This window comes from Vipera berus (assembly GCF_964194415.1).
Source record: "Vipera berus genome assembly, chromosome: 4".
NCBI classification, from domain to species: domain Eukaryota; kingdom Metazoa; phylum Chordata; class Lepidosauria; order Squamata; family Viperidae; genus Vipera; species Vipera berus.
Genome location: NC_138206.1, coordinates 22,115,706 through 22,137,895, shown reverse-complemented (window position 1 = coordinate 22,137,895; position 22,190 = coordinate 22,115,706). Strand labels below are relative to the sequence as shown.

General features: G+C 36.1%; 1 protein-coding gene across 1 annotated transcript; it reads right to left on the bottom strand.

Moving 5' to 3' along the window:
* Positions 1-366: 366 nt before the first annotated feature.
* Positions 367-20,678, bottom strand: TNFRSF19 (TNF receptor superfamily member 19; the record flags this gene model as incomplete). The annotated part of the gene is made up of 8 exons (XM_081327739.1): positions 367-727; positions 2,509-2,611; positions 3,249-3,374; positions 4,136-4,300; positions 13,632-13,717; positions 15,408-15,586; positions 18,541-18,651; positions 20,613-20,678. 8 exons carry the CDS (start codon positions 20,676-20,678, stop codon positions 367-369), a joined length of 1,197 nt encoding a protein of 398 aa, XP_081183865.1.
* Positions 20,679-22,190: the final 1,512 nt, after the last annotated feature.

Genomic DNA, 22,190 nt, shown 5'->3' with positions numbered 1-22,190 from the left:
CCAGGGTCCCCCAAGCAGGAAGAAACTAGCCGTGGGGAGCGGAGGTGCACTCTCGTGCGGCCATGCATTGTGGGTGCAAAACCGGAAGTCTCCTACCATGGATACTTTACACTTCTTTTCCCATGTTAAGTTAATTCCTGACAGTCATTTGTAGTAAGATATAAATGTAACAAATAAATTATACAAAATACAAACCCAGAAAAGTAGTTTTAAAAATCACCTTTTCTGGTTTTTTTCTTCATTATTTATTGAAGGAGAGGACCTTTGTGATGTCCATTTAACTGAACAAGAAAATAATTATTCCAGACAATACTGCTTAACAGTTTCATTTAAACTATCTACTAGATAACTGTGCTTACCTGTTTATCAGTTTGTTCTATCATACTCTGTTGCTGAGAATGGTTCAGCAGCCAAAATTTGATTTAAGGGAGCAGCAATACTAGAAAGTTCAGATGATTCTGTCAAGCTTCCAAAATGAGATTTTGTAGATGTGACTACATTTAAATCCTGTTTGTTATCTGAATCCACAGCATCTCTTTCTATATCTAAGGGGCTGAAAAGATGTTCATCTTCTCCCACCAGTTCAGAGTATGATTCAGGGAAAGAAATACTATCACAATATCCTGGTTTTTGGATGAGAGGCCAAGCATCTGAAAGATCTCCACAAGTGGAATGTGAAAGAGAACCAAGAAATGCTGGAATCATTTCTCCAACAGAATTAGAATTCCTGTAAAAAGTTGAGGAAAACGTCATTTAACAAAAGATTCATTTTAATATATATATAAAAGTAAAGGTAAAGGTTCCCCCGCACATGCGTGCTAGTCGTTTCTAACTCTAGGGGCCGGTGCTCATCTCCGTTTCAAAGCCGAAGTGCCAGCGCTTGTCCGAGGACGTCTCCGTGGTCATGTGGCCGGCATGACTAGACGCCAAAGGCGCACGGAACACTGTTACCTTCCCACCGTAGTGGTCCCTATTTTTCTACTTGCATTTTTACGTGCTTTCGAACTGCTAGGTTGGCAGAAGCTGGGACGAGTAACAGGCGCTCACTCTGCTACACGGCACTCGGGATTTGACCCGCCAAACTGCCGACCTTCTGATCGACAAGCTCAGCGTCCTAACCCACTGAGCCACCGCGTCCCTCAATATATATATATATATACCCTTATCTTTTAGTAGAATACAAAGATGAGAGATAAATCTTATTTTAAGATAACATATCTGCATCACTCCCATGAGTAAACTATTCATATTTTTCAGCACAAAAATCAAGAAATAGCTACATAACCTGAATTATCAGTAGTATTATCTTTGAAAATCAATATATCTAATCCTGCATGCATACAGCATCAACGAATTTCCTCAAGATTTTCAAAGCAGAAAATGAATAGATTTTGTATGTGTTCAAGTAGTGTACGTATAATCCTATGTCTTACAATTTTGTCAAGGAAAACTAATCAAATTCATTTAGATTATCTTTTGAATGAAAGTTATATGACATGGTCATAAAAATTAACTTTTTGGAAATTGCCGCTAAACATCTGTCCAATAGCTCAAAGTCATCAATTTATTCTGCTGGGATAAATGGGCTAACTAATTTACTTAAATTGGCTTTTGCCTGCATATTGCACACTCCCCTTTCCCTTTCCAATTAGTTTAGTTTTAGTTTAGTTTAGTTTTATTGTATTTGTATACCGCCCTTCTCCCGAAGGACTCAGGGCGGTGAACAGGGCATAAATAAAAAATACGAGATACAAAAATTAAAAAAAAGAATTAAATAATAGCCCAGTTAAAAACAGTCGGTAACAATATACAATATAAAAATCCCCATTAAAAATCCCCATTAAAACCCCAACATATCCCCATCAGGCCAGGCCGGCTTGTACATATAGATGGGTCTTCAGACTGCGTCGGAAGGAGCGAAGGTCAGGTGCCGTCCGGAGCTCGACCGGCAGCTGATTCCATAAAGCCGGAGCGCCCACAGAGAAGGCCCTCCCCCTGGGGGCCACCAGCCGACATTCTCTGACCGGAGGCACCCTGAGGAGGCCCTCTCTGTGGGAACGCACAGGGTGGAGGGAAGTTGACGCCGGCAGCAGGTGGTCCCCGAGGTACTCCGGACCCATGCCATGTAGGGCCTTAAAAACCATTACCAAAACCTTGAATCTCACCCGGAAGACAACCGGCAACCAATGCAGGTCGCGGAGCAAAGGTGTAACATGGGAGTACCGGGAAACTCCCAAGACAACTCTCGCGGCTGCATTCTGTACCAGCTGAAGCCTCCGAGTGGTCTTCAGGGGAAGCCCCATGTAGAGAGCATTGCAGTAGTCCAGACGAGAGGTCACGAGTGCATGAGTGACCGTACACAGGGCATCCCTTTTCTGAATCTGTCAGAAAAGTCTGTTCCCTTGACTGAAAACTCTATAGAATATACTCCAATGCATCATGCAATAAGGACAAATAAATATTCAGTAAAAAAGTCAGCAAAAGGCAGAAATTTAAAACCTGAAGTACCTTTCATGAAGCGTAGACTGAGAGTGAAAAGGACAGCTATGACAACTATGTTCAAAGCTACAGGACTCATCACAGCATAATGATGGAATCAAGTGTACTGGGGCTTGAAAAAAGAAAACTTTAAATAAGAAACAAAGTGCATATTTTTTCTAGAAATGCAAATAATTTATACTTGTTGAGACTATGAGCTGGTTCACACATCCTACAGTGTACACTCGACACATAGTGAAGAACAGCTGTTGGCCTCTGGCCCTCACCTCTCTGTTATACAAGACAATATCAACAACAAAAGTTGTTTAGGTCCCATTAGAATTTAATGCCTAGTCAAACAATCCATCATCCATCCACTTTGGAGAGAGGCAGGTGAGGGATGATTGTGTGGGATTGTGTTCGACATAACATATGTTTGACGAATGTCATAGCATAGGGCTCATATCTGTTCTTACACAAAATCGTCGTAACACATTTAGCCTTTGCAATGGTGGTGTTGCATTTAGCCTTCATATAAAGTTTTAATCATAGAAACATTTATATAGTTATATTTATAATTTTGATTTGCTTTATACAGTATTATTAAATACTAGTAATTCTATCACTCTAGCCCTATTGTTTAATGGGCTCTATGTTAGTGTAACATCTTGCATATCCATAGTTACTTTTATATGCTTTATTCAAATTTCAGCTTCACTGTGTTTCTCCTACTTAGATTAACCCAGAAATTAATTTGAGATCATACTTACCACACATCTGTAATGAATCTTCCTGGCCCTGGCAGCATGTTTTATGTTCATAAATATTAAGCTGTGATCTATCAAAACATGCAAGTTCTGAACCTTCATAATGAACATCCTGTGATTGTACAGACCCTTTAGAACAGAGAAGATATTGACACTGGGTGTTAACCCATTTTATTTATATTTAAATTATTCTATAATCATATCTGGTAACATTACACTGTCATTTAACTTAGAGCACTTATAATAAAAGTTTTTGCATATTATGAATTAAAACACTTTCTTGGATCTTGTTGCTTTATGCCTATTTCAACATGATCTAAATTCTTGACCCTCATTATTAAGAAAAACAATTAGAAATACTTGGCAGAAGATATCTGAAGTTCCAACAAGAGCCTAAACTGTTTTTAAGGGTTTACAATAATCTGTAATTCTTTATAGTATATCTATTTTTTGTTCATAATTTCCTTATTTAAAAAATCTAAATACAACTGAATAGCAATGCTTGAAAAGTAGCCATAGCTAACTGCTACCTTTCTTCTGACTCTCACAATTTTCACACTGCAACATGAATTTGGGATATTAATTTTTTATGTATTTTTGTATGATCTTCTGAATGGTTCACAATATGCCAGGCAAATCAAGACAGGTATAGACCGAGTATATATTCAACATATTCACATAAACGCATTTATCCTCTTTGATGTCATTGATCAAAATTACATTTGGGAAACTGTAAATCAACTCCAGGTTACATTTAACTTACAGTTAGTTAAGCTCAAATAAATCTTTTTTTTTTTTGCACAGACGTTTATTAGGTGGTAAAACTCAACATAAAGGAGACGTGGGTAAGCAGTAAATGTGGTAGCCGGGGTAGGAGGAGAAAAACTTACAGTTTGGCTTCTTTTCCATGAATTGTCTCTTGCAATAGATGACAAACAGGATGAAGAGCGCTGAAAGTACAGTTGCCAGTGCACTGCATATCACAGCAGCGAGCGCAGTGTCTCGTGGACTGGAAACAGTGGATGGGATTTTCACCAAATTCACTTTTGTGGTGCCTATATATAAATAAAAGCATACCTTTTATTGATTATAGGCAGAGAAGAGCAACAATTCAAAGCTCTTTAGGCACAGATAAATTATTTTAAGAATTTTCACTGCACAGCACAAACAGAATTGGAAATGGCCAATCAAGTCAAAGTGCACGAAACCAAAGAAACCAAAGAAAAATATCCTTAGTGATTACTACCATTACTCCATTTCACCACTCTTAACAGCAAAATGCTTTTCCCTAACACTCAAAGAGAAATAACTGTTATTCTGTACACTTTACACTTTGAGATGACAGAAGAAAGCTCTTGTCCTTCTAGGTAGCATCTATTCAGATATTTGAAGAATGTTATTGATCTCCTCTCAGTTATCTTTTCTCAAAGAAAATCCTAACCAGTTTCTTCAATCTCTTCTCATATTGGTTAATTTCCAGTCTATTGATCCTCCCCACTGTTATTCTTTGCTCTTAAAAATAAAAATAAAAGTCATAACTGTAGTGCCCAGAACTGAATACTCTGCTTGATATGGTGAAATTGTAACTTTGCTAGCAAGCTATATGCTGTAAACTTGTTTATTGAAACTAATTCTTATACGGAGTATCAGGTGAAATTGTGTTCTATTACTGTTTCATAAGTGGATAAAGAACAGCAATCCAGACCTATTAATATCATCAAAGGGACACCAATAAGCTCCTCCGTTAATTTTATGCTATACTGAGACCATTTAAACAAGGTCAAAGAATCTATCTACTGCTCAATCTGTCCAAAATTTATTAAAAACAGAGTCAACAAGTATCAACTGAAGCTAGTAATTAACTGGTCTTATGAAAAGAAGAGAAGCAATTTTCACCAATTTCCCCAAATATTGTATATCAAATACAGTAACAGTTAGGAAAGTTTAATAATACATTAAAGACTTTTTAAAATATTTTGGGAACCTTATTTTTTGTCTCATTAGCCTTGTTTATCATTAATGGGGATACATTAAATGTTTGTATAGGCCAAGCAATATGGGAGCTATTTCAAAATGGGTCTATACAATATATGATTTTTATATAATACATGCATACAATGGCTCTCTACACATTATAGTAAACAAAATGCAAAGGCAGAGCCTGCTACTATCACTATATGTATTCTTTATGAATTATGAACATCTGTAGATTATAATTATCTGTACTCAAATATGTTTTTTTTAAATTACAGAAATCTACAAAACCTGTTTATCCGAGAAAAAAAGTATAATCTGTCTGTAAGCCAAACCCGCCCCCCCCGCATGCAACAAATGATATGATGTAAGGCGTTTAATGCTTATAACACTACAATTGACTATTCAACAACTGTAAATTGCCATATTTATGGAATCCCATGAAAATCACTGGCTTCACCTGCAAACATCCACAAATATTTAATGTAATAAAAAAATAAAAGAAACTGTTCCAACTTATTAGCTTCTGAAAAATGTTAAATCTATTACCACAAGTTGGTCTCTAGACAAAACTAAAAGCGTATAATTTGCTGAAAAATTATATGTAAAGACATAATGGCCAGTTAAAAGACCAAACACTGACGAAGTATCTCCATACATTTCAATAATTTCTTTAATCTGGGACCTAGATATGTTGGACTCCAATTACATTATAGCAGCTGAGGTTTAATGAGTCTGGAAGGCAAAGGCTGCTCTAACATGTAAAAAATGTTACTTGAAATTTCCAAAACATATTTAGTAGGAAAAAAAATCAAACAGTTTTCATTATGGTCTCTCCTATTTATTTACTATCACTTTACATGGGGGAGAATAAAGTTTTATATTCAGAGAAAACAGGAGAGGGATGACTAAGCTACAGCTAGGGGGCAAGAAGAAAAAACTAATCAGACAAACTTGGCTCAGATTAAACATGCTGGGTCCATCAAGAGTACCATTCAAGGTTTCAAAAATTAATTACACATATTATTAGATTATGCAGAGTCCTTAGCGTAGAATTCATGTTGCCCTCTGCATATTTCAGTTGAAAAGAAAGTTCATATTTATATTTCCTTCAAGATTTTCTAGATGCAAATTCAAAGTTATTGCCATTTACAAACTGACTAAATCTTTTGTATCAGATCTGTTTAGCATCTACAATACATTGTTATGAGCTGTTGTGTGAGAATGTTTAGCAAAGTTAGTATTGACTGAAATTCTCCCAATAGAATTAAGTCATGAGCAAAAGTGGTGATTCAGAAATAGTTACTACAGTATTTATATAAATGAAAAAAATTGAAAATTTTGAACCATTTTCTTACATCATTAAATTATATAATAGAATATGCGGGAAATAGTGTTACATAGTTACAATGATGGAAAATAAAAGTATTTTTTTAAAGTTACAGCAGTATTTCAGAAAGAAAAAAGCAGATAGGTTGAGGCTTTAGTATCATAAATATATTATTGATGAAATGATGTTATTCACACTACTAGATTTTTCATTTGTATACAGAAATATCTTTGTTTAACACAGATTTGCCGGAGTAGACAACTGTTTCCTGGATTACCTACAAGAAAAATTCTTTCATCTGTAAACCAATAACCTTTCTGAAATTTGACAGAATAATAAAAATGCAAATTATGTAGCTAAAAAAACCGGACAAATTATTATGTTAATATTAAGTATAACACTTCCAGTCCTATAAAAAAATTGCCAACATATACAGGTAGTCAGTCCTTGATTTAGAACAGTTCATTTTAGTGACCAAAGTTACAACGGCACTGAAAAAAGTGCCTTTTTTCACACTTGTGTCCATTGTAGCATCCCCATGGTCACATGATCAAAATTCAGATGCTTAGCAACTGACTATTTACTGACTTTACATTGGCTATCAACTGTGGTAATCCCACAATGGAGCATTTGCTTATTAGATAGGTTTTCAATTGTCATTTCATGTCATTCGATAAACATCGAATGCTAAATATAAAATATTCTGGGCCCACTTTTTTGTCCTGTAGCCACTAGCACAGTGTTTTCCTTTCTCGCCCCTTTATTATTTCTGAAAAGGCAATTTATTCCACTATGGTACATTCATATATTCCAATACCTTCTATTTTAATTTATTTGTCTCCCTCTATTGCTAGAAGTTTGTTCATCTACAGAGCCTTTCAGATTGCTCTGTTTGTTACACTATTTCAAGAAATGGATTGTAAGTTTCACTTTAACTGTGTGCACAATCAACCCAGTGGCATATTGAATGGCCAACACAGCAGACAAGGAAGAGTACACTTAAATGCAAATATGATAAACAATATTTCATCCTTTATCTAATTTTCAGGGAGGTGAGGACATAAGGAATGTAAACAATGCTTGTTATCGCTTATAAATTGATCTTCTAGTTATAACCTAAAATACTTGATTGTTTACATCTTGAGTAGAATGGTTTTTTTTAAGGTATTCTATTATTTTCTCAAATAGAACAAAAATGAATTACTGAAGTCTAGTTTCATTATCTGTCAACAAATTTTGTGTCAATAAATTCTGAGCAAAACTAATAAGGCCATCAAAGCATATACAGATCACATTCCTGTAATCTAGTAGTTTAATGAGCTGTAGCCAAATGTTTAGTTAGTAATTAATATCAGGTGTAAATGCTTTCACTGTCCTTAAAGAGTTAGCTGTTTTAATAAATATATAAGAGAGTTCATTCAGTATAAGTTAATCATTATCCATACACCATTCCCTCTCAGGAATTTCAAGTTCACTTAAATCTGATAACTAAGCAGCTATTTCTTTGTTAATAAAAAGTAATGATTAAGTTAAATATCTTGCAGACATCCTATATGTAAAATAAACACTCATTCAGCCCTTGGCAAAGAAGGATCCTAATTATGGGATTGACTCAAAAGATGAAAGACTGGTTCTAGTATTAACTTGTGTAAAAAAAAAACTGGTTAAGAGAAATACTGACATTATCAAATCTCATGGCTGAAATTAACACTTTCTTTCCTGTTTCCAGAGAATAAAGCTTAACTTCAGAGATTATTTATACAATCTGTCTTTGTATGGTGTTCAGCTCTTCCTTCAGTGGTATGCACACACTGGTGCAGATGTGCACAATAGGTAACTGTAAGGAATAAGAAATCTCACAGTATCTCACATCCCCATTTAACTTGTCCTTTCTCTTTAACAAGGAAGTAGAGCTCCATGATTTTTCAAAAGAACAGGAGGCCCACACAAACATACTTGTTTTATAACCATTTGGCATAACTAGGCAGGTAGAAAGGGGGGAAAAACACCAGGTGAATATTCCCATGGAACCTAAAGGTAAAGGTTTTCCTGTCCAGTTGTATCCAACTAGGATGCAGTGCTCATCTCCATTTCTTGGCTGAGGGAGCTAGCATTGTCCAAAGATAATTTCTGTGGTCACGTGGCCAGTATGGCTATATGCCAAAGGTGCATGGAAGTGGTACCTATTGATCTACTCACAATAGCTTTCGAACTGCTAGGTGGGCAGGAGCTGGAGCAAGTAACGTTGTGTGGAGCTCAGGTCTCGAACCCAGATTGTCAGCTCCCCAGCTGACAAGCTCAGCATCTTTAACCACTGAGTCAATGCACTCCATATGGAAAATAATCTGTGCCCCAAATGTACATTCATTTAAGCGCTGTCTAGTGTTATGTGAGTAAATATTTAAGAACCAGCCTTGACAGCTTCATTGCCACTGCCATGCTGTTAGCTGCAGAACAGCTGATCAGAGATTGGTGCTTTCCAAGACAATTTATAAAAAGCAAATGCAAACTCAAAACAGAAATAATAAAAATGATCTATCTTATGACTTGATTAAAAAGGGCATTATTTTTTCTCTACACCTTTTCTATAGTTGATAAACAAACGCTAAAAATGCAAAATATTTGATTTGTGTAATGGAATAATGAACCGTGAGTTTTACTCATTAGATGTCTGTTCAGAAAGGACGCCCAGTTAAAGAAAGAAAAAAAAAAACCACCAAGAAGCATCTTAAAATAAATTATAAGCAGAGATTGATTAAAAAATATCCCTTAAATTAGCTAGCAAGTTCAACCATAGGAGGGTATCTCCAACTTATGAGCCTGGATAACAATAAGGTTAGTAAAAAGTATTTTTGACTACTGGAGTCAACAGATTAAAAATGCAGCTTTTAAAAGGTTAGTCTTGCTGAATATGCCCAAATGTCAATTTTTCTCTGTAGAAAATAAACTAATTTTGATATTAAAAAAACTGGCTGGGGTAAACCAGGACTTCATAAAAGAAATGCTGGTATAATCAATACCGAGACACAGTTCATTAAGTAAGTCTAGAAACTTGTTTTGTTTCACATAATATACTGCAATCAATATTTGTGGTAAAAAAAATGAAATAACGATTCCCATCCCATTTCCTTGAAAAATAAAACCAGAAAGGGAACATAAGAAGATCTTGGAACAGAATTTATTAAACAAATGTTTAAGGGCCAAATTATGGTCAGCAAGGAAGCAATTCAATTCCTTTAATCAATATCTCAGTGTATACTGAGTTGGCATCTGCCTCTATAGCCATACGCTAGGTTAAAATTAATATGAGAATGCCTTCAATATCACAGTTTTAGATTCTCTGTTATAAAGAGTAGAAAAAATAGTTATGTTTTTAATAAATTTGTATTTATTATACAAGTGCAGTACAGTATTTCATCTGTAATATCCCTTGAACTGTCTTTCTGCCTATTGGCTCTGAGGGACCAGGCAGTCTAGGCATTACCAGTTTGTCTGGACATGAAGAAGATAAATTACTATTGAGACAAAATGGAAATGGAAATCTACTTTAAACTTTAAATCATATTATGAATCCTCCTGATTTGAAATAACTATCCCATTCTTGAAAGGCTGTTTTTAGGCATATGCATCTTCCAAATGTAGAAATACATTTTCCATATTTCATCTAGCTACTTTATTTAGTGATGAAAAAAAAAGACTCAATATGTGCTGCTTTGGCATAAATGTTACATTTGATAATGTTAAAGAGTCATGTTTTTTTAAAAATGTAGTATTAAAAACTAGTTTGACATTTGATGAATATATATAATTAGTTTTCCTTTTGTTGTTTTGGTATTTTTTAAGCTAGTTGCTGATTCAGAATTTAAAGTATTTTCTGTTTTTGTTGTTTTTTGTAGAGTTTGTTGAGGCAAATAAACTAAAAAAATAAAAAGTCTTAGCAGTGAACTAAATTGCATTTTCACAAGAGCTAAAACTTATTATTCTCCTTTAATAGTAATTGTAAATATACAGGTAGTCCTCAACTTACAACCATTCATTTAGCCACCATTTAAAGTTACGACAGCATTGAAAAAAATGATTTACCAATGGTCCTCATGATTGTTGCATCTTCCCCATTATCACATAATCTACATTTGGCTGCTTGGCAATCAGCATGTATTTATAATGGTTACAGCGTCCCAGGATCATATAATTGCCATTTGTGACCTTCCCAGTTGGCTTCTGATAAGCAAAGTCAATGAGGGAAGCCGGTTTCGTTTATTGACCATTTGATTATTTATTGACCACAGTGATTTACTTAATGAATGTAGCAAAAAAAAAATTCTAAAATTGGCTGTGACTTACTTAACAACCACCTAACTTAGTGATGGAAGTTCCGATCCCAATTGTGATCATAATTCAAGGACTACCTGTACTTCATGCTGATTCGTATATTTTACTTTTTTATTCTAAATCTATAACTAAAATTTATTTACATGCTTTTTTCCCAGGCCTTCAAATTTCTTAAAATCCAGTACATTATATCCAGCAGAATACAGTATTGCTTCATTTAATTTCTGCAGATTTATTTGTTCTTGATTCCATTTCAACATATGCAACAGCATTATTTGCTATTACTGAATAATGCAGAATTCAGTGTTTATCATAAATGTTTACTCAAGAATGATTTCTCTTCTTTTACTTTTTATTCCCCTTTTAAAAAACCTTTTAAACTTTCTGATGGTCTTTTTACAATCCACAACCAGCTTTTTCATGAGTAAATATTTAAACCATAACTCTGTTTTAAAAGGTCTACTGATGGAGAGTAGATTAAAGCAGCCCAGAAATTTATAGCTAGCTAGGTAATAATCAACTGCTATCAGCATTCTGTGATCGTTATTAATGTTGCTATCACATTATATGATCATACGATTTTACCCTGTGCAGTTCATAGAGCCAATTTAGCATTCAAGAGAATAACAGTAATTTGCCAAAACACACTTAATATAGTGTATCAGTGTACATATTTTATTTGGGGAAGTTCTAAGAAATTGAACATGCTTATTAAACATTTAGAATTTTGTCCACGTAATTATTGTGACAGTTTTATTTACAATATGCTAAAGTTTCAAAAAAACTGGAATAAATTAGTTAATTTGTAAGGCAATTCACCTAGTATTAAAGTATTATAAAAACAGCTTAATATCAGTATTCAGCAATACACATAATTACCTACAGATGTAGGGAAATCTTCAAACAACATATTTCTACTTGATGAGAACAGCAATAAGTTTCATATTACTAAGTCCTGATTGTTGTTATCCATATGGGATCTTTCATTAAATGCTTCAGTTTGAAGAGCTACTGTTTTACTCTCCCAATTAGCAAAGTTATTTTTCACAATATTCCTCTCTTCACCAAGTTGTTAAAATGTCTCTTTCAATTATTTAAACAATTAAAAATCTGCATTTCTGCTAAAACTGAGGTTTTGTGAGTCTAATAATATACCTTATTAATACTAATATACCTCTTCCTCAGTTTGTTTAAAAGACTCTCACATTTTCTTGAGCAAAAAACTATATTGACACAAAATTTATTACCCTGATTGCCAGTCCCTAACCTATCACACACAAATAATGTCAAATTGTTTGGGTCTTATTTACTATGTAAATAGAATGTTTTAAATCAGCAGCCCCCAAACTTTCCAGCTTGGTGGTTGTGGGGGGGGGGGAGATGCTTCCATGTGAGTGGCTGGTGTGTGCTTAAGTGTACACAGCTCCAATTGTGCAAGTGGCATGTGTGCTGCCCACTGTACATACAAATGGAACTTCACATATGAGTGTGCCTGTTGCTCATGCAAATGGAGCTGTGCACAGATGCGTTCAGCCACAGCATGCGTGAGCTTTGTGCGCTCAGCTGCTGCTTCTGAGGCCTGGTTCCGAAGCACAAATGGAGCTTCACGTGTGTGCACTTGCCCACCGTTTGTGCCATCCAGTTCTGAACAGGCTGTGGCACGGTAGTGAGCCGTGTCCCAGAGTTGGGGACCCTGTTTTAAATAAAGATATGGGTAGATTCCATTAATTTCGCTCCTTCATTTTCCATAAAAATCACTTCTTTCATGTATTTCCTGTACCTATTATCTATTAGTCAGGTGATTATAGTAACAGTATTACATTATGCTTAAAAATAGTATGACTTAAGAGCTGCCACACCATGAAAACCATGCCATACCATGCAAACACGTCACTTATTATAGCAGACAGATGCACAGGGAACTGTGCACAGTGCAATAAAAAGCTGTCCCCCCACACTGGAGAACCCTCAATGTGTATGTCATTTATTTTTATTTATTTTAATTCCATTTATATCCCGCCCTTCTCCGAAGACTCAGGGCGGCTTACAAGCTTAGCAGTAGCCTTCATTCTATGTATATGCCTGCTTATTAGGGCTTTCACACACACCCCAAGCGGCATTATTACAAAGTCAGCTTAATTGCCCCCAACAATCTGGGTCCTCATTTTACCTACCTCGGAAGGATGGAAGGCTGAGTCAACCTTGAGCCTGGTGGGATGCGAACCTGCACTAATTGCAGGCAGCTGGTGTTACTTAAGGAGGCATTAGCCCACTGCTCCACCAAGGCTCTGTCATGGATGTCATCCAGGGCCAAGTGGTACCCATCTTATCTTTTTTGGGTTTTTTGCAGAGGAGCCTGGCTTATGTGGCGCAAGGCTCAATTCTCTTGCACAAATTGCTGCCCTTGTGGAAGCCCTGTGCTATTCTAGCAAGTAGTACTTCTCACAAGTATTAGGCAGCTCTGTTTTTTTAAGGGGGCTTCACAAATCCCACAAGTGGATGGAGCTTCTTCAGAATTACGCTCATTGTAGCTCTCCAGAGAATAATTATGGACATACAGGTAGTCTTGGAGCTTTATCACCAATTTGGGATTGGGATTGATGTTGCTAAATGATACATTGGTAAAATATGACATCATGTGACCGCATTGCTTACTGATAGCAATCCAGGCTATCCAGGTTTTCGTAGTAATCAGGAAAATGCAGTTTATATCATGAATGTTCTAACATTTTAGTATCAGAAACACTTACAGTGTGGTTCGTAAGGAGGAGGTGGATCACCACAAGGAATACATTCCATATCCTGAAAGCCCCCAAGCTTTGTCTTTCTATAAAATCTGGAAGACAGAAGAAAAATATCACATTTCTCATATCTGAAAAAAACAAATAATAAAAATCAATAAAATGATATTGAAATAATAGGGGATAATATAAGTTGAGATTAAAAAAGAGGTTCAGGTAGTGACACTCATCTGATGGGCTAGGACACCAATTTAATGCTTTATGGAACAGAAAATTGAGGGCAGCAGTGAGCAGAGCAATAATGAAAAATGAGCAGATTTATATCAAATGCATATGAATGGGCAAGATTTTCCTTTTTCCTAAATTTTATGAAGATTTTTTTTTAAATATGGTGAACAGTAGTGTACAGAACTAACTAAAAATGGCAGGAAACAGTGTGTCAAATTTTGGCAATCAGCACTGGAACCCAGTACATTCTGGGAAAAACAAAAAACAAGTTTTTAGACTCACCGCCCCCATGAATCCTACAAGTTCAAGCCTTTGGCCTAATATCATGAGGTGAAACTTTTATTTTGTCATCATTTGTTTTACTATAGCTTGTTGTTACTCACTGCTACTTTCTGCTACTTTACTTTCATCTGTTCAATTAGAAATCTGATGGGGAACTACACTTGCATTTGCTTGAATGCTAGTGCAATTCCTCATGAGATCTGCAAAATTCATTCATTAGACTCTTAGATCGTGTTGAGAGGTATAGTTAAACTGAAACCAACATAAATTAATCCTGTTTTCAAATTTCCAACTCATCACTGGGAGGTCAGGGAGGTGGGAAGGCTATCTGAGCAACTCTTCTTTGACCATTTTTAAGATCTCCACATTTCCACCTAAACAGAGCTTATGGTATCTCTATCTCTCCTTTAAACATACAGGTAATCCCCGAGTTACGAGCGTTCACTTAACGCTCGTTCAAAGTTACATGATGAGCACCCCCTAGTGCTTACGAGCAAGTCCCATAGTTACGAATATTGCAGCACCACGGCAGTTGTTCGCCCTTAGGAGTGACTGCAGTGGCTCTGCAACATTCACCCTGGTTATTCCCTCCCTCCCCTCCCACACCTGGGTCTCCCTAGGCACCAGGCTTTCAATATTCACCCTGCAAAGATCGAGATCCTTCGCTTTCTTGGTGCTCCAGGCATTTGCAGAGAATGGAGGCCTAAAGTAACACAAGATTACATGAGATCAGTGGGGCGAGATCTCATGCTACTGGTCTCGCGTGATCTCATGGTACTTTAGGCTACTGTTCTCTGCAACAGAGAACCATTGTTCTCTGCAACAGAGAACAGAACTGAAGCTGGGAGACGCTTCCACGTGCCTCCAGAAGCTGGATCAGGGCTTTTCATTAGAACGCCCTAAAAGCAAGGCTTCAGTACATAATCACCTATCATATCTCGAAGAGATGGTAGGAGGAAAATATCAGTTTAGCAGACTTTGATGTAATAGACTTAATATCCAGTGAACAATTTTACTTATCAATTAACATCAATTGTATAATTAAATTGTATAATGATGTAAACTGCATCATTTAATAAAAAATAAATGTATTTACTATTAATATAAATATTCATAATCTTGAATGGATATTTGGAAACAACAAACATTCCGTCCTCTCAATATAAACAATTAAAGCAGAGTACAGAAGCAATTTAACAACTTCAAGTAGCAGAGCCAGTTAAAACAGAGAATACAAATTATTTACAGTTCTTCATAATTCCTTCTATAGCTTACCCAGGCAAGCAGTCTCCACAAACAGCATTGCTAATGGCAGAACAATTGCTTTTCTGAAATCGATTTACTGAAGCACAGTCCAAACATTGTTTGCATTTTTGAAAGCCCCGGTCCTCTTTGAATCTGTTTGGCCTGCATGTCATGCACTGGGCATCCTCGCCATATCCAAAACCGCATTCCTGTGGGATTAACAAACACTACTCTGACACTTAAGAGATAATGGGAAATGACAAAGATGAAATGAGGCCTCAGTGTAATTATTTCTGAAAATAAAAACTTTCTAGAGATAAAATAATCTTCTGAGCAGTTTCTAATGTGCTGTCCATTGTTAATAATCTCCTTTACTTTTATAAGAAATACTAACTTATCTTCTTTATCTGAGAAATTTCTAGTATTTGAAAGAAAATGGGACTCAGTGGATTCCCACTGCTACGTTATTATAAACTTATGGAAATTGCTGACATGTTCATCTTTAAACTATGCCAACAATATCAAAATTTAGAAGCTAGCCTGTGAAGTCCTTCAAGCAATTATATGAACACCAGAAAAATAATTTTAATATAAACTTGTTGAGCTAAGCTGAAAGAATATATGATCAACAAAAATGCTTACAATGATTTCTTTATATAAACAATAGGAAAAGCTATACAACTAAACATGTTAAATATAGTGCAAAATATCACATATACATATACATATACATATATGGACCTTTGGTCATTCGGGTTTTTCCCCGCGTAGAAATGAAGGTGTAGGCGCAACGTTTCGACGGAATCCCATCCATTATCATCAGGCTGGTGGCTTCTGCTTCCTTCTTCTGGGAGAAGCATGTGGTAGTGGCTGTTTGTTCCTCTTTTTCAAACTGCCAGAGGGGGTGTGTTCTGTGGGTGGAGGTGTGCTCTGATTGGGTGGGGGATTAAGTGTGTTCTGATTGGGTGGGAGTGTGTTTTGAATGGTGGGTGTGTTCTGATTGGGTGGGGGTGTGTTTTGAGTGGATGGGCTGGTCTCAGCTGCCAGCCTTAGACCTGAGCTGGTGAGTTGTGCTGCTTTTGTTCGGCTTCGTGTTTGTGGTGGTGCCATGTTTTTATAGTGGGTGTCAGTTTGCTTATTGTGTGGTTTGGAAGGGTTTAAAGTGGCTGATGTTGCAGCTGTAGTTAGGTTTCTGTTTTGTGGTTGTGCATCGTTATCATTGTGGGTTCGGATTTGCTTTTTGAATGGTTGTGTGGTGGTGATGTCATGTGATGTTATCATGAGTTTGGGTCTGGTATCATTCTTGGTGGTTGAGACTCGTCTGTCAATCAAGGCGGTTTTCCAAATGGCTGGTAGGCGAGAGGTATCATCTCGTTTGTTCATGCTGTGGGGGCGTTTTTCTATCTCAATGGCTTCTCTGATTATTCTGTTGTTAAAATGTTCGATTTTGGCGATAGTTTTGGTTTTTTTAAAATCAATTTCATGTCCCGTGGCTTCAAAGTGTTGGACCAGGGATGAAGTTTGTTCTCCCTTTCTGAGTGAGTTTTTGTGCTCTTCAATGCGTGCACTTATTCTTCTGTTGGTCTGTCTGATGTATGTGGTGGGGCCCATCCACTCAAAACACACCCCCACCCAATCAGAACACACCCACCATTCAAAACACACTCCCACCCAATCAGAACACACTTAATCCCCCACCCAATCAGAGCACACCTCCACCCACAGAACACACCCCCTCTGGCAGTTTAAAAAAGAGGAACAAACAGCTACTGCTTCTCCCAGAAGAAGGAAGCAGAAGCCACCAGCCTGATGATGACGGATGGGATTCCGTCGAAACGTTGCGCCTACACCTTCATTTCTACGCGGGAAAAAACCCGAATGACCAAAGGTCCACATACAGACACCCGCGAAAACCTCAGAAAACACATATACATATACATACATATACATAGATAGATAGATAGATAGATAGATAGATAGATAGATATGTCAAATGCTTGTTAACTATTTTAGATTACCTTGCTAGGCCCCAAACATGGGACAAATCTTTATTTCCTGTGTCAGCCTAACCTGAAGGCCATCGACAGGCAGTAGTCACACCGGTGACAGCTCATATTTGTGTAAATTTTTTAAATTGCTAACAAAGAATTAAGGGAGACTGATATGCATTTCAAACTTATTAGTTTTCATCAGTCAGCCATACCCTTCTGAGATTCGAACCTGGGCTGATTGCACATTAGGCAGTTGTTTTCACCTCTAAGCCACAGGCTCTCTCTCGCTTTGTTAGCTGAGAAGCAAGGGAAAATAAATTTGCACAATAAATAAAAATAATCTATTGCTAGACAATTATCATATAGGCAGACCTGGTTGAATACAGAGAAAGAAATATCAGTCTGGTTTCCTGTTATTTATGGAGTGCTACAGTGCTCAGTTCTTTTTAGCCTATATGAAGCCACTGGGAGAAGCACCTATCAGTATGGGGTGCAAAATCAGCAAATTGTTGATCACATCCAAATGTACTGTACATCACCAGTCTGGCAGTGTGGTCAATGTTTTGATTCAATATCTGAAGATAATTAGAATCTGAATGAGACAAAACTAGTGAAACTAAACTCAAGCAAAATAAGAGTTCTTGTTTGTCCACTGAGATTCTCTACCTACTCCTATTGTCTTTCCAGGGAGAGAGGACCTGTGACTTGGAAATCCTCCTGGATTGGTAGGTACTACTCAATGGGCAAATAGTAACCATGACCAGCTGGTCCAGCTTCAGCCTTAAATGAAAGAAGCATGATCATGTATCATCTATTACAATGTACACTAAATGAGGCTGCCTTTCAATTGCTGGAAAATGCAGCAACCTGTGCATTAATTTCTACAGGACACCATGAGCACAATTAGCCTATGCCGTGGCCCTGCATTGGCTTAAGTGAGATGGGTGGCCATGGAAATAAAATAATATGTACCGGTATGTATAAATAAAAGAATGAATGTTTAATCCTTAAACTATGAAAAGACTTCTCTAGTAAATAATATTGCAACTTCCAAAATAGTTAATTTAGAAGTGCTCTTTCAGTGCTATATGTAGTGGAGAAATATATTTAGTAATATCATACTTGAAAAATCAAGAGAATAATGTTTAGAATTTTATACAAACATACGGTACCTTAGATAATTCCATTCCAGGGCCACACTGTTCACACAATATACAGTTTCCGTCATGATCTCTGTACTCCTGCTCTCTGCACTCTCCAGTTTCACAAATTATAACATTTAACTACAAACAAGAGGGAAGCTGTTAAGATTACACTATTAAAGAAATGAATCTTTGAAGAATAGTCCTCCTATACATGCTCAGAATTTGCTCCCAAGAAAATACATAGCAACAGAAATGTACTTGGAACTGCTAATCAAAATCTAGGAACATGTATAACTTTGCAATAGTGGCGAATATCTGTAGCTCGGGTGTAGGATGAGGGTGAAGGTTCATTCTCCAAGCTTGTGGATTGGTTTCTGAATGTTTCGTTACCAAGCTAGGTAACATATTCAGTAGAGCTAAGGGGATGTCAGGGTTCTTCTGTTTATAAGGGCTTATAAGGGTGTGAGTATGTCAAGTGAAGGTCTGTGATGGGTCAGGTGTGAGTCATCAGTGAGTTCTGTGATGGGTCTTGTGATGGGAAGGTTACAACAGGTCAGGGTCACTGGGGGATAAACTGCTGGTGGGAGGGGGGTCTTGCGTGGGTTGGTTGAGGGTCAGTGCTGTCTCTGGTTGGCTGTGCGATTGATTTGGATTCTGAGGGGTTCGTAGGCTGATTGTAGGTCAATGTGTCTGTGGATGGAAGTGCTTATGGAGTGCCAGGCTTCGATGAACTTGTGAGCGTGGCTGGTGGTAGCACGGCTGATGATTTTTTTATTGCTCCAATCGAACTGAAGCTGTTTGGTGTCAGTGTGGGTAGAGATTATGGATTTGGGATCATGGTGTTTGACTGCTAGGCAGCAACATGTATAACTGGAAAAGTTTTTGAAAAAAAAGATAAAAGAAACAGGTTTATACTGCAAGAATGAGTGTGACCTGGATGTCTGAGAATCTCCACAGACATATAGTAGTTAAGGTATTGAATTTGAATAGGGGGGACGCATGCTAAAGTTCTCACACAAGGATTACTTGGTGTTTGTAGGTTATTTGTGTTATCTCAAGGTAACCTTCTCACAAGTGTATTGTGGAGATGAAATTCTGCCATTTTAATAACCACATTAAGGCTTCAAAAGATGCAGCAGCAAGTTCACTTGTATAGCACTTGTATAGTACAAATGATTTGTACAGACTGCTTTGTACCTGCAATTTTCAGGCAATACTGAAATCACCAATACTTATATTATTATTATGGTTGGTTGCACAGTCAGCCAGATGTTTAGATGGCAATTTTATCTACCTATTGAGTCTTTCCCAAGGGATAGACTCAATAGGTAGATATGCAGATGTTGTTGTTTGATGGCATTAAAGTTATTGCTGCAGAATGTAAGCTGTTCCAAGGAAAACTGCCTTTTGCAGTTGATTGATGGTAATTTTTGTCAATGGCATTAGTATTGAAGTTGTGCTCTAGATGTTTTGGGATTGCACGCAAGTATTATTGTCACTATCTTTGCTTTCTTTTGCCATAGTCATTTTACTTCTATCAGCAGATTTTTTTATTTTGTGATTTTCTTCTGTTCTTTCTCTTCTCTTCTGCAATTTCCAGGTATTACCATGTTTTTTGTCTTTCTTATCAACAGTTGTTAAGTCTATGGTATTATGAATTCTGATGTCCCAGAACACTTTATAACTACTATTTGTCACACAGTCAGCTAGATATTTAGATTGGACCTGGCACTTTTTTCAATCCATCAAGTTCTTCTCAAGGACCTGGGGATAGACAAATGTTCTATAATTACAGTAAGATAAATATATATTATCTAAAGCTATCTTTAGGTTAATGTCAACTTGTGTTAAACAAGTTGATATTCACCAGATTAATCTGATATAGTATATAATGACATCTGATCAGTAAGTCAACATTTATAAGAGTAATTTCCTTGCTGCAGTGTAAGCAGACAATACAAACAAATAATACAAACTTTATAATGTTTCACATACTGGTTTGCAGTCATAAAACAACTACCTAATTATTTAGTTTTTTGAGTGCAAAAACATTTACCAATATGACATACAATACATAGGAAAAAAGTTTATCTACTTACAACATATATCAAAAGTATCAGCAATCTAAAGATGAAATACTGCCACTCTAACGTTTGTGTATGCATTTTTCCTTTAAGAAAGAAATTGACCTGTAAAGAAAAAATAATAATTCCTGAGGTTGTAAGGTGCACATGCCTATGATACATAATAAATAATACGCAGTAATAATGTTATGCCTGGATTTTATATCCGAGTTGAAATTTCAATGAGAAAATTCTCATAACCACTATTAGAATGCTATCTAAGCATTTACTAATAGAAGAATGGAGTAACCCATAATTCTTAACAGTAGAAGAATGAAGAGGACAGAAACATTATTGACTAAAATGTCAATGTGCTTGTTTAAAATCTATTAACTATAACAACATTTACAAAATAACTTATCTACTTTGCAAACTAGCATCATATTACATTTCCTAATTTAGTTTCAACTACAATTAAACCAGATTAACCTCCACTAAAGAAAGAATGATTTAATTTATGAAGATATAAACAAAGACATTTTGATTTCCTAATTCAAAGAACTGTTATTAAACATTAGGTTTCCACCTATTAGAGGCATTTCAAGTAAACTTACTGATAAACCCTTTCTCTCTAATGAAACTCATGTAGGAAAAAAATTAATTTGTTTAAATCAGACATCAGCATACCTTCATTGAAGATACTAATAGGTATTGAGGCAAAGACAAGTCTAAAGAAGAGTTATAGCCCACTTTATAGATGCATGCAATTAATGGGTTTTTAATTATTTATTGACTTAAGCATATGCACGTAATAATATGGTTAGATATGTGAGCTAATGAGCAAATATGTCATCTTTGAATTGAAACAAAGGGCTATATCTGAAACCATGATATTCTTCTAGCCACTATCTAAAGCTAACCATTAGTTTCCAGTAATATTTCTTATTTCTTAGCTACTCTAGTTAGCATTCTTGCTGTTAACACTTTCACTATCTTGTTACTCAATTCAACATTCTTTGTATCCGAGTTTCCTGGCATTTAACTGAATATATTTGATCTCAGAATTTGTTTTCCTGGAAGATGACACCTAAACTACATGTTTTTGCTTGACCCCTAAATTCCATTTCGCTCTCCATAAAGTATCAGTTATAATCTGAAGTCACTGTGATATTAATCCTATTGAATCCATCCTTTCTGTACCAAAAGGTTAACTTTCTGAACTTTTCCAAAATAGAAAAGAATTATATGTACTGTAAGCAAGAAGCCTAGTTTGTGTCAGATATCAGGTTACTTAAATAAAATGATTAGTTAAATTAATTAGTTAAATTAATTAATTAGTTAAACAAAACGATTTAAAACATCTCAAAAGACAACAATAGTAAACTTCTTCTATAATGTTACCAATAAGATTACATAGATTCAATCATTTAATTCAACCCACAGTAAATTTACTTTCAAATTTGGGAAAAAAATATTTTTAAACAATAGCAATGATGTATGTAATGGCTAAATCAGAGCTCAAATTTACAATGTTTCTTCTTTCCTTCTTTCCTCCCTTCTTCCCTCTCTTTCTTTTTGCTATCCTTTATCTGCTAATTCTACTTCCTCAATAAT